Source organism: Gopherus flavomarginatus, chromosome 9 (assembly GCF_025201925.1).
Source record: "Gopherus flavomarginatus isolate rGopFla2 chromosome 9, rGopFla2.mat.asm, whole genome shotgun sequence".
In the NCBI taxonomy this organism is placed as follows: domain Eukaryota; kingdom Metazoa; phylum Chordata; order Testudines; family Testudinidae; genus Gopherus; species Gopherus flavomarginatus.
The window spans coordinates 75,295,491-75,309,564 of record NC_066625.1 but is presented as its reverse complement, the minus strand read 5'-3'; the positions used below and the strand labels follow the sequence as shown (position 1 = coordinate 75,309,564).

Here is a 14,074-nt window from a genome sequence, read left to right as displayed (position 1 = left end):
CCCCCCCCCCCCCCCAAACGTAAGTTCTACATATACAAAAACAGTTATCCTCTTTGGTACATTCGATGATGTAGTCCTCCCAGAGGATCTGATAGCATACTTCTCTTTTTAGGTCGTTGGTATGTTGTCTGAGTTCTAGTATCAGCACAGTCATCGCTAAATAATTCTTTTACTAAATCAGATTTCACATTTGAACTGAAAATACACCAGCAATGTCTAATTTGAAAGTTAACAACAGTTTTAAAGTATATTAAAAAAGCATGAACTAAAGGACGGCCATCGCATCCCTCGGCCCGTGACGCTTCCTGCAGCCCCCATTGGCCTGAAATGGTGAACTATGGTCAGTGGGAGCTGCGATCAGCCAAATCTGCAGATGCTGCAGGTAAACAAACTGGCCCGGCCCGCCAGTGGCTTTCCTGATGGGCCACATGCCAAAGACTGCCGATCCCTGGTGTAATGGGAGATATGTCAGGCAGTGACAATGACAGGTAAATCATAAGACCTTAAGGTTATTTAGCTTAGCATTTACATTTTCTTGTTTTCCTTATTGCAATAGTCATTATTTTAAGATAGACACAAGTGAAGGATTCTGTCTGTTTAGACTGATTTTTTGAGTGGAATGTTTGAAAAATATGAGAGACAAGTGGGTGAGGTAATATCTTTTATTGGACCAACTTCTGTTGGTGAGAGAGACAAGCTTTCAAGCCACACAAAGCTCTTCTTCAGGTCTGAGAAAGGTATCAAATATGGTATGCCTAAAGAGAGGAACTAGCAAACTTAACATTGTCAGCCTATGATCTGGGGACCAAAGGGGAAGAACATTAATCTCAGAGTGTTATACAGAAGGGAACTGTATTTACTAGTGCAACTCCTGAATGTCTGAATCACAATGATGAGTACAAATAAGGGTACTGAGGGGAGACAGAGGAAAAAAAGTCTTTCAAGCAGATAGTTCTTCTTTGTTTCCATGTAATAACATATTTAATCCCTTTGTGATCCAATGACTGTCTTTCGTAATCTTTTTGTCACAGCATTTTTCTCCAAAACTTTTCTTCACAGCAGTAAGAAATGTGTCCGACCCCACATTAATAAAATGAATAAAACACAAGTTCACAAAAATACTTCACAAGTTAAAAAGTTCTCCAGTTACCATTAATTTTGGTGAGCACATGATGTTATAAAAGTGAAGTACATTTGTCTGGTTCTGTGTATTATATTTTCAATATGTAAACATAGGATGAAACCCATGAACCATCTGGATTTCAGCTGGAGTTTAATTCTTTAGGTTTTTCTCTTCCCCTCCCCCCCCCCCATTTGTCCCTACATTTATTTTGGGGTGTATTTGCTTGAAGTCCTTTAAACTCATCTTTACCTTGGTAATCACAATTTTTTTTCCAGTAGCTGTGACTTTTATTCTGTTATTGAAGGGGCTGATTTAGATTTCCAGTAAAAAGAGTAACTTTAACAAATAAAAAAGTCATACATACATCATACAATAGTCTTCTGAAAATATTTTTTTCTCTTCTGATTCCATAGAAACTAGAGGAATTGGTTTATATTCCTTTTTAGTATAGCATACATATGACTAAAAGTGATATTTTAAAAAGATGAGTCCTATGTCCCATAGTTCCAATGCAATTTTAAAAAATTGTTAAAAATAATGTGTCCTGATTATGGGTCAATCCTGTAAATACTTATGCACATGAGACGTTAATAGGATGAAAATCCTTGTACAAGGATATTTTCTCTTGGAATGTAAATAAACTGCTATTTGGTAAAGACAAAATTTACTGTTCAGAAATATCTGCGAGCTGGAGAGAAGGTCTTCCCTCCAAGGAAAGCTTCTGGCTGTATGTATGCACATGTAATATATGCATATGATTCTTTTTATCATTTATTATAGCCGTTTCCAGAAACGTGTACCGGTATCAATGCCTCCTGTAGGACTGGGGCCATGAATAACACCACATTTTATACAGAAAAACATGATACTCCCCTTCCTGCTTAAGGAAAAAGTTAATATTCAAAGACCACCCTGTCAAAACTTCACTTATAAAGCTATTCTTCAAAAATGAGTTTCACTTATAAAAGAGAAAAACTAAACTCTTACTTGGATGTTTTGGTTCAACAGCAACTCGCACAATAGGGGTAGCTTCAAAGTTGAGAGGTGTAAATGGTGGGCAAGCTGGTGACGTTGATAAAGTTGCTGACTTCAGTACAAACTCTTGCAAACCTCCTATTCCTAATAAGCACAGAAAACAGAAGTTTACATGTATAAAATAGGAAAACTTACCATAGTAAAGTACAGTATATTTTATCAAAATCGAATAAAAAAGTTACCTTACCCTCTCAAAGCAATACTAGAAAAAAATTATTCTGATTACAACAAGGATGTGGCAACAAGAGACTTAAAGAAGTTCTCTCTGTTCTTACAAGACATTTGCTAAGCTACCTTTACACAATTTGGATATGAGAAGATTCAGTTTGGGGTAGGGAGATCATATTTTCTGGCCTCAATACACACTGACTTCCCTTTTTAATTTTTGAAAGAACAATGTATATTAGATATAGATTAAGAAAGGTAGGCTTTTAAACACAGTAATACATGCTAGAAAAAAGATGAAGATTTTTCCTCTAATATTCCAATTTTTTCCCTTTATGTGAAGCTATTCTGTGGTGGTTTGACGTTGCAACATGAAATACTTGATGTAACTTGACACTGAGTCAGTGAGTCACAAGGTCTTAACCTAAAACATTGAGTCCTGTTGGAGAGGATGAAGGGAATTAGCCCAACATTTAGTGATTAAAAACAGAAAAACCACAGAGGAGACAAATGAATAACAGTTGTACTTATGTAAAATAGCTGTTGTAAATACACATTTAGTTTTGGCTGCCAGGTACAGTATGGCTGGTTCCTGCCTGCTGCCTTCAAATTATAAATATGAGGAGCAAAACCCCTAGCACACATGGACATTATTTATAACTCACTAGTAATAGCTGCAGCAATGACAACCTGACATAGTAAAAAAATGGCAATGGTTATATAGATAAATGCAACCATTTTTACTGGTTTTACAACAAATGCTAATTGAAATTTTGAAATTGGAAACATATCTGAAGATGAGAGGGAACATTAATAATACACATACCCCTAATAACTAAGGATTTCAGAAGCAAACCTCTTAAACTTGAAGTTCTCAATTTTAAGCAAGTGTAGGATATTAAATTTGAATGTGTAGGATGAGTGTGTGCTCCCCTTTACAACAGACCAGCAACCAAGTATGAGCAGAGCAATGCTTTTCTTGAGCCTTCACTGTCACAACACACTTATACTTTTTTTATTTATTAGTGTGGTAGACTTGAGGCCAGGCCCAGAGTTGGTCTGTTCTCACATCACCACCTTGGCCTGAGCTATTGCATCTCTAGAAAAGCCAACCCATCATAGAGTCAGCATCTGCAGCATTAGGCTGCTTCTACAGCTCAGAGGGCTTCATTTTTTGGCCAACTGGGTACATTGTAACTGGAAATGTTACTACTTGGCAAAAACCTGCCTCAGAGTAACTGGAAGTAATAGAAAATCCAAAAGTTTAAAAATAGCATAGCAGATGCTATGAAGGAAAAACTTCTTCATAAACAGATCCTGCATCTGACCTATGACCTTAATACACCACTACTTTTTGCTCATGAAATGAAAAACACACACTGGACCTTCATCATTGCCAAGAACTGAGCCAACGGATGGTCAGTTTATTCTGTTCTTCAGTTGGTAAATAAATAATGATGTACAGGGAAGTGAGCTGCTTCTTTTCATAGCACTATATGAACCAGAGGAATCAAGTTACCAAATCTGTTATTTCAGATTAAACTTACCTCTTTGCTGATGTATATTAGAGTATAAAAAAGAATCAAGTAAAAAAAAAAAAAAAAAAAAAAACTAACAAGGCACAGAGCGAATGTGTATTATATTGGCATCTGGCAATGCAGTCAAAACCTGTCAGTGTTTCCATCAAAATCCCAGTATGAGAGGTTTATAGCTTTGCATGCTAAATTACAGCATGAAGCAATTAGAATAGCCAACTCCCAACCCAGATGTGAGTTTTAATTTATTTAGTGTGGCCAATTTTGATGTAAATCTGTGCAAAACCTATCAAGATACAGGGGCCTCAGATGTTTTGCATGCCTAATAGATTTCAACAGGACTTTGCAGATTTACAGATGAAATTTGTGTGTACCAATAAGGTGATTATGAAAGTAACATTTTCAATGCATAATATTTTAGTACACAAAATTTTAAAGATGAGAGTATATAAATAATTCCAATTTACCAGATAAAATGAGAATAAACGGATTATAGTAGTTACCTAGCCATGGTGAAAATACCTTAAACATTTAATCATTATGTTTAAACCACTGCAAAGTCTATAAAGATAACTTGTTATTTCAGATATTCTAAACAACAATAGTCAATATATTAACAACTATTTGCATTACGGATACGCAGCAGCTACTCCTTAGTTAAGTCAGTAATTGGCTTTGCATTGTAAGACTGTTTTTGTTCCCTCCAGCAGCTAACTTCATTAAAACAAGGCCATTTTGCCTGACAATTCTTATTTGTGATGTGATCACCTTGCAGAGGAAGATTTTTGGGGACCAGAGGGAAGACAGAATTTGACAGAAAAAATATAAACTGTTTGAGAGAGAAGAGTTTGAAAAATTATTGGTATTTTCCTTTTAAAAATGCTCACTACATTATTTTGAATAGTCATCTCTCAAAAACAAACAGTCTACAAAATCTAAATTTGGTTAATTCAATGAAGAATTATGTCTTTAGGAAGTTTTAAGATTAATTTTCAAATTATTTGGTATGATTTTTTTAAAACCACTCCAGTCAGCAAGGCCAGGTAGTGTGTTGTAGTTTATAAACTCTGCAGAATTAGTGTGTGTCACTTAGGTCATGGTCTGATGTTCCCCTCTGGTGTTATCCGGACCAGTGATCTGCTGGGTCACTCCAATCCTTGACTCTGGTAGCCAGCCTTACCCGGCTCTGCTGTGAGAACCTCCATTCCTAGGCTTTTCTCACACAGCCTCAGGCATGTAAGGTGCTCCTTGGATTGTGCAACTGAATGATACTAGCCAACTATCTCCAGTCCCAAACACAACCCTAGGAACCTCCATCTTGCAATGTCCAGTTATGTCCGCTGGATGCTGCAAGTTTATATGAGTTTGTCAATTTAACAAAGAAATTGATATGGACCAGGCTCGTTATCCCAAGGGGAGTCTCTGACACGCTTCAAACCAAACACACTGCTTCAGGTAGAATAAACAAACAAATTTATTAACTACAAAGATAGATTTTATGTGATATTAAGTGACAGGCAAAAAGTAAGAGTGGTTACCAAAAGGAAAGAAAATATAGGCACGCAGTCCAAACTCTCAACCCTATTAGACTGGGCAACATCTAGATTAAACAGTTTTTCTCACCCCACTGGATTATATTAATGTAACACATCCTCATTTTATTTCCTAGCTGAAAGCAAGGGCTCAAAGTCCAGTTCTGATGGCAAAGAGCCCTATTCAGCAAACTGTTATTATTGTCCATATCTTTTCTCCTGTGCATATTCCCACTGATGTTAAAATAACTACAGTGGGGAGTAAGGATATACATGGTACCGTTTGTAGGATCTGGCTCCTGTGTAGAAGAATGGAACCCAGGGATCGGACAGGAAGTGTCCAAACAAGAGGTTATGTGAGGACACTACAACAGAACAGTCACTTCCCTCACTCTCTGTCTTCTACTCTGAGGTCTTGTTTACACTAGAGATTTCAACCATTGGAGGTCACCTACTGGTACAGCTGCACTAATGCAAGCATCTGCTGAAGGTAGGGAAAACAACTATACGCTGCCTTTGCTTTGGTACAGTTGACCCCTACTTGAAACCTGGGTAAGCTACGTCAATGTAAATTGTGGCTTATACTGGCCTTTTTACTAGACATTTGCACTAGTGCAGCTAAGCTGGTGGCTGGCCACTAGTTGCTGAAATTGGGGACCATTCCCAAATTGATGAAGTCTAAGGAGCAGGTCTGGGAAGGCAAACAAAAGAGTAGACCACAGTGCAAAAGCATTACTGTTATATTTACTAACAAATTTACTCCTCGTTGGTTTTGCTGATACAGACTAACACAGCTACCACTCGAAAACCTGTTATATTTACCACATACAAAACTATTTAAGAATTTACCTTGGCAAAAATCAGGAAAAAATATTTGTAAAGGATAACCCAACTTCTTATGCAAAATAAGACATATTGATGCCTTTTGAAAAGGACTGTATCTTAAATGTCATCTCTGACCATAGCAGAGCTGCTTCATAATAATTTGTGAATACTATATGTGATGTTGAACTGGTTATTGGGATATTTATTTTATTAATATACTGGTTTAGTTTAATTAAGGAGCTATGGGAAAAACAAGCAGGATGGGAATGGATGGCTCAAGACAAGTCACTTCTCAGGAGACACTTGAGAGTTGTTAAGACTCTTGGAAACACAAGATATGAGAAGAACTGTGGCACATTTAAGAAGTAAAATATCCTCAAAAGATCAGAGGAATTGTTTGGGGGAACTAGACTGAGATACATGAAACCCTACTGGGAGAGTCTGAAGAAATTAGGTCTGCCTAGGTTATCATCAGGGGATAGGTTTCAGAGTGGTAGCAGCGTTAGTCTGTATCCGCAAAAAGAATGAGGTGCCACAAGCACTCCTCGCATCAGGGGATAGGAAGCCTGTAGGTAAGATAGGCATGTGTGTTAAAATCTGGTGTTTTAAAATCCTTCTTCTCCAAATGCTTTGTTCCAACTGAAAAACAAAAAATGCTTCTGTGTTAAAAAGATAGTATGATCACTATGTATCACTGATCACAGATGCTCAAAGAACTTCAGATATACAAACTCAGTCGGACCTGCAGAGAAATATGCACAGGGTATTTCAGCACATGGTCTAAGAGTTATTATTATTTATTTGTAATATTGCCGCTTTATGCACCCCAGTCATGGACAAAGCCCCCTCTTCCCCTTGTGTTACGTGCTCTACAAACACAAAACTAAAAGATGGTTCCTGCCTCAAAGAACTTACAATGTAAGCATAAGAGGGGAGACATCAGATGGATAGACAGAAGGGGGAGTACAAGTGAGACAATAGGAGTGGTAGATCTGTGGAATTCTACCCCAGGTTACTTAAGGGTAAGAGGCATCACACCTGAGGGGATGTATACAGGGAGTCCAGAAACGGGACTTGGTGCATGTTGGCCTAGCAACTGTGACATCATCCATAACAAATACAGTCACGCTTTTTAATACCTGGCATGAAGGGTGAGATTTCAAAAATGCTTAACAGTGGCCTTACTCTTGTCCTACTGAAATCAATCCTCTCCAGAACTGCTAGCTGAAAGTCCTACACATTTTTGGCTGTTTTTAAAATGCATTTTTTTTTTTGGTCAGCTTTTCAACCAAAACCGAATCAAGACAGCAAAAGTTTTTGATGCAAACAAAAAATCCTGTTTTCTTAAAAAATGCTTAGTGGAAAATAAAATAGATTTTTCAGCCAACTGAATTCAGAAGGCTAACCATGCTCCAGAGAAACGTACAGAAAATAGGGAAGGGAGAATGTTTAAAGAGGATACAAACTAATGTTTTCTTTTGGGATTGGATCATTTTGATTTTAAAGCAGTTACATATTAAGAATACAATCCACATAAAAGTGTAACTACAACCTCATTTTTTACACAGGCTCTGTTCAGATTGGTTTGGCAAACTGTTCACATTGTCCTGAGAAAGTGAATTTTAATGATCATTAGAGATAGTATCTTTATAGTGGTTACCAACCTGTGAGTTCAAAAGAAACACTGGATTAACATAAATGCCCTACTATAGAGACCATGGAATAGTGTTAAGGAAAATGCTGGAAGCCCAATCACTTGTACATTTAAAACTAGTCTGAACAAATCACTAGCAAACATGCAACAGGGAGCAAACCTGCACTGATAGGAAAAGGAAAGACCTTGGTTAATCTAATCTATTTCTAGATTATTATAACTATTTGTATTAGCAGCTTCGAGCAACACATCAACGATGTGTGTAGTTGCATCACTTATGTTCTGGCCAAAGTATGAAAAATAAATTATGATGTGGTTAACAACAAAAGTAAATAGAAGTGCCAAGATATTATGATTGAAATTTTCAAAGTGGTCTAGGACGTTTAGGACGTATCTTTATTTGCTTTTTGGTTCTGTCACCCATCACACCTTACAGAAAACAATTGTGACCTTTAAAGGTAAAGCATACCTTTTCAACAGAACTCAATTGTCAAGATATGGACACATGATAGATATATTACAGGATACAAGTAATTAATCTCTCTTGAGGTGAAAAGAATTAGTATGTTCCTTCTAGATGCAAGAAAATGCAGCAAAGCACAACACTATAAGAAAACTATTTCAGTCAGATAAGGAGATCATTTACTTTGCTGTGTGAAAACCAAACAAAACAAAATAAGGGCTGTTTAAATTTTAACCTCTATCACATTGTTATTAGTCTCAGCACATCAGTTCAGAGGATCTTTATCTACTCTCAGGGATGATATCACCACTTAAGGATCCTTGACTGCTTTGGAATGGAGACCTGTCATGTTTTGGACTAACACTTTAAGTGAACTGAGTAAAACAAAGAGCTAATGGAATAAGCTTCCCAATGAGATACTGTCTCCACTCAAATGTATCACTTCTTATCTATGCTGTTTGTTTAGAAAGATTAAGGCTTTATGACACACAAAGCCTTGGGACTGAAATGCTCCAGGCATACCACTCTGGTCAGTGAAGAAAGACTGAGTACTAATACTTGGTTCATGTAAATGGAGACAAGATAAGATTTTCTGTAAATGCACCAAATCTTAAAACTAGTATTTATACCTCATTTTGAAGGGTGTTTAAAAATAAAGGCTTTTATAACTCTTTAATACAGTATAAAAAAGACCAAAGTTGGTATTATTTTCTAAAATATAAGTGATTTATTTCCAAAGAAACATTCTGTAAAGAGCTATTATTAGAAACATCCATGATTACAACTGTCAGCAGGAGACTTACAATTTAAGCAAATCTGGGTTGAAAAACTGTAATTGACTCTTGGAAGTTCCTAACCTCTTTTCAAAGCGCACTGTAAATAAACTTACTTATGCATAGTATTAGTTTGCCCAATACTGCTAATATCAGCTAATATTCATATATTTGGAAAGAATATATTTGAGGCTTTCCCTATAAACATCCAGAAATCTACTTCATTATTCTCCTTTAAATCCCTTCTTAAAACTCCTTTGCCATAATGTCTACAATAAAATGAACAATGTCTAGGCTGCTGGTGTGCTAATACCACTGCCTATCATGCCAACCAGCGTCGTTTCACTGTTGCCTTGTACTCCCGTCTCCATCTGTTGCCTTTCATCTCATACTTAGATTGCAAGCTCTTTGGGGCAGGGTACTGGTCATGACACTGTGGCTATACAAATAATACATAATAAATAATAAGATGACTACTGACGATATCTGTGGCATTTTGAAAATTTGTGATTCATAGAAAGCAGTAGATCCAGGCCTACAAGGTAGAAGAGAAGAAGACGGTTTCCTTTACTTTGCCCAACTACTTCCCTTCTCTCTTTTTGGAGAACAGGATTTCCTCCAAATCCCCACTTCTTGTGGACTCCAGTGCAAGACACCTACTTCTGTATTTTCCATACACAAAGCAGCAACTGTGTTAACAAAGTCCACCTCAGTGCACTTAATTTACAACCATTTTATCTATTTCACTTAACTTCCAAGGTGATGATCATAGGGGAGGAACTCCACTGTCATTTTAAGAGACCTTTTTTCAGGGAGAAGAATGCTTTTGGTAAAAGAGTAGAATTTGGTTTAAGAATCTGCCTTTCATATTCCAGGTATCTAAAGTTATTTTACAAAGCAGAGAGTTAAATAATGCTAAGTGACTTTAGACAAGTCAAGTAGCTATTACTGCAAAATAATAGTTCACATACAGCCTTGGACACCTGTTATGTCCTCAGATTCACCATGGACTCCAGTGAATCCAATAAGGGTTGCACTTTGGACATCTGAGGGAAGAATTTATTCCTTATACACAGGGCCGGCGCTACTATTTAGGCAGGCTAGGCAATCACCTAGGGCGCCAGGATTATCAGGGGGCGGCATTTTGCCGGGGGGGGGCGGCAGGCAGTTCCGGTTGACCTGCTGCAGTCGTGCCTGCGGAGGGTCCGTTGGTCCGTGGCTCTGGTGGAGCTGCCGCAGCCATGCCTGCGGAGGGTCCGTTGGTCCACGGCTCTGGTGGAGCTGCTGCTGCAGTCATGCCTGAGGATGGTTGGCTGCTCCCATGGCTCCGGTGGACCTCCTGCAGGCATGCCTGTGGCAGCTCCACCGGAGCCACGGACCAGCTCCACCGGAGCCGCGGGATCAGCGCGGAGGACGGCAAAATGGCTGTGCGCCTAGAGCGTGAGAAACCCTGGCACCGGTCCTGCTTATACAATAGAACAGGGGTTCTCAAACTGGGGGTCGGGACCTCTCACGGGGTCACAAGGTTATTAGAGGGGGGATTGCAAGCTGTCAGCCTCCACACCAATCCTGCTTTGCATCCAGGATTTATAATAAAGTTATATATTTTTAAAAAGTGTTTTTATGTCTACTAGGGGGAGGGGGAGGTCACACTCAGAGGCTTGCTATGTGAAAGGGGTCATCAGTACAATAGTTTGAGAACCACTGCATTAGAATCTGTTTTACTAAGGCGAGGGTGGGAGTGTACGCTAGTCATGACACAAAGGCTATTTCCTAGTAGAGATTTTATCAACCTTTTTCAATGTGGACACCTTTACTCCTATTTGTGATTGTCTGGACCACCTCCCTAATCAATCATGATCATATGATCCCTGCAGCAACTTCAGCAATTGCTAACATAGAAAAGCAACATTAGAAAATTATTTATGTGTTCATAGCTGCTTTCAGCATAACTGCTTTGGTCTTTCTGAATAAAAAAGTTAACCACGTTAGCTTTTTATTCTTCATTTCCTTTTCCCATCAGTTCTATTTCTCTCAGCAGGAAAAATGTAGAGCCCATATCATGTATCCAAGTCAGGTCTCTTAAAATCACCACAGACCACAGCTTTAGAAATCTTTGCCCTAAAGTCTTTCAAGAAAACTGATTTCTACCTCAACATCCATAGAGACTGGTGACCAGAAACTTGAGTTCAATCTCTCACTCTAAAGAAACCTTAAGTCAGTGTCTCCCTAATGGTGGGCCATAACTTACCAGTGGGTCACATAAAAAAAATTCTAAGTGGGTTGCAAAAACAAACAACATGCAGTTGGTGGGTTGCCTCACTAAAATATTTAGGAACCACGGCTTTAAGTCATACAAAAGACACCCAGGACTGAACTACATTTCAGGTGGGACTTGAACATATGCCCTTCTGGCCAGGGAGGAGAGAATCATCAACCAAGACATTAGCTCAGCCATAATATATTCCCCCCTTAAGGATTTTGATACTGTGAGGGTGCAGTTGGTGAGTTGCTTTACTAAAATGTTTAGGAACCACGGCTTTAAGTGATTAGCTCGGCCATAACATATTCTCCCCTTAAGGATTTTGATACTGTGATGGTGCATCACAGAAATGCAGAAAGCAAATGCAGTTGCTCGATTTTTATTGAAGTAATGAGAAATAAGACACAGAAATGCATGAAGACAGACATTTACGTTCTTTTAGAAAAAAAATTGACAGTTCAAAAACTGAAAAGGTATATGTGCTTTCTAAAGAGCTATGTAGGTTCCAGCTAAAAACCAGAGTTTTTAAGATGGAATATTATAGGCAGAGCTAGTATCGCCAACTATTAAGGTTCCCTGACAGTTTACATAAAGCCCTTTATTCAGTTGTTTTGTAATTTTTGACAAATTTTAACACTAAGGCTGAAATTTTCCATGCTGGGTGTGTGCCTCGGCCTAAATATTTTTAGTGAAAATTTCAGACAAAATGGTTTTCATTTCCAAGGAAGAAGACAGAAAAGAATACATTTTGCTCATGTTAAGAAGTTATGGTGACTCTTCAGAGCTGGTGCCTCATTAGCAGGGACTTCAACTTTGGCACGAGGTGTGTGACGTTACACTCCATATTCTTCATAGAAATACTGTTATGATATGAATATGGCATAACTAAGATATATTTTACGTTAATATTGAGTCCATGTGAGGTATCATTGGAAAGGTTATGATTTACCAAATGTGATTATCCAATCTGTGTGAATGTACCATTTCAGTATCTGAAATTAGGAATACTGACTATGTAACAATTACAATTGTGTGTGTTACTTCGGAAACATCCACCGGACAGCTGCCTTGATGGGCCATTAGGAAGAAACAATAAGACTTCCTGAGAAGCTGGGACATTGCTTTGACACTACAAAGTCAGGTGCTCATGTCACCTGGTACTAAACACCATCTTGGACTTCTAATGCTTTTCCAGAGGGAGAGGTCAAGACTGGGAAACAAAGAGTTTCCGCCTTATGTAAATTCTATTTAAGGCTGGGCAGTAAGTTGATCTGGGTAGACTCCTCACTGAATCCCCACCAAGGATGACAGCTGGAAAGATCTGAGAAATAAAAAAAACAGGTAGAGAAAAGAGTTGAGCTCAGGCTGGAAAAGGGATCCGTTCTGTGAAAATGGAGTCTGAAGATTTAAGCTGCCAGCAGGGTAGCTAAGCTTCAAGAATTTCTGCATCCTGCCCAAAAGCAACATTTAGGGTGAGAAATTACTTCTTAAACCCAGTCTCTAAGATCTTAAACTTAGTATGCATGTTTTGTTTTATCTGCTTAGTAATCTGCTTTGTTCTATTCGCTATTCCTTATAATCACTTAAAATCAGCCTTTTTTGTTATAAAACCCAGTTTGTGCAATTTATAACTGGTGGGGATGGCAAGAAGTTGTGCATATCTTCCTCCACAATGAGGGAGGAGGTGAATTTATGAGCTTACATTGTATATATTTCTTTACAGTGCAAGACAATATTATTTGGGGTGTACTTTTCAGAGGGGAGCCGCACTTGAGTGCTGGGCAATGTCCACAGTGAGCTATTTTCATACTCTGTGTGATTCTACAGGGGTTGTGTCCCTACCCGTGTGCGTGCGCTGCCAGAGAGCCTGATTCAGCAAAACTGGGAGAGGAAGCCTAGGCTAGCACAGCAGGGAGGCTCAGTGAAACCCTAGTACATCCGGTGGCACCCCAAAAGGGAGGTCCAACTCATCACAGGGTGGACTTGTGTAATATGCCTCCTGCAGTCCCCATGAAAAATCCAGCTAAATTTGGTCAAGTTATATGCCTTTTCAAAACTGCAATTCGCACATGCTCAGTAGAGATTTTGATTTTAGCAGTTAAAATCTCCAGTCTGTCCTCACTGACTACGCTCAAACTTCTCACACCTCTTAGTGCTGAACAGACTGTGCGTCAGACATAGACCAAATAAGCATACTTCATCCAGCCCTGGGTTACAAGGGTGAAGTTGGACTTTCCCTGTAATGGGTTCTACCAGATGTTCCAGGGTGGGGCTGGGCACTGCAAATGACAGAGTCCTTCTTTCTTGTGCTCTCAATGATTCCCCCCCCCCCCTCGCTGGCACCTGGGCACCACTGAGGAAGGAAGCTGTCTGATATGAATGCTGAGGGGAGGGGACAGAGACAGAGAGAGATTAAGATTAAGTATCCACCAATTCTGGGTGCCCAATTTGAAACACCTAGGATCTCATTTCTACAAGTACTTGGCATCATATAGCACTTGATACACAGAAAGAAGTACAGCTTCCATTGACTTCAGCTGCAGCTCTGAGTGCTCAACATTTTGGCAAATTAGACCTCATTGTATTAAGCTGGGCATCCAGAAAGTGAATATCACAATTAGAGATCACTTTAGAAAAGTCTGATGTAAGTGACTTGATAAGCATCACATAGGAACTCTGTTGCAGAGGCCAGAACAGAATCCATTT

At 38.8% G+C, this 14,074-nt stretch overlaps 1 protein-coding gene across 2 annotated transcripts in view; it reads right to left on the bottom strand.

Moving 5' to 3' along the window:
• Positions 1 to 14,074, bottom strand: part of EFL1 (elongation factor like GTPase 1) — a 157,620-nt gene that overhangs the window by 47,390 nt on the left and 96,156 nt on the right. For both annotated transcript variants that reach the window (XM_050967801.1, XM_050967802.1), the window contains one exon: positions 2,111 to 2,242. In XM_050967801.1, the coding sequence (XP_050823758.1) occupies positions 2,111 to 2,242 (132 nt within the window). The remainder of the gene's footprint in view (positions 1 to 2,110; positions 2,243 to 14,074) is intronic.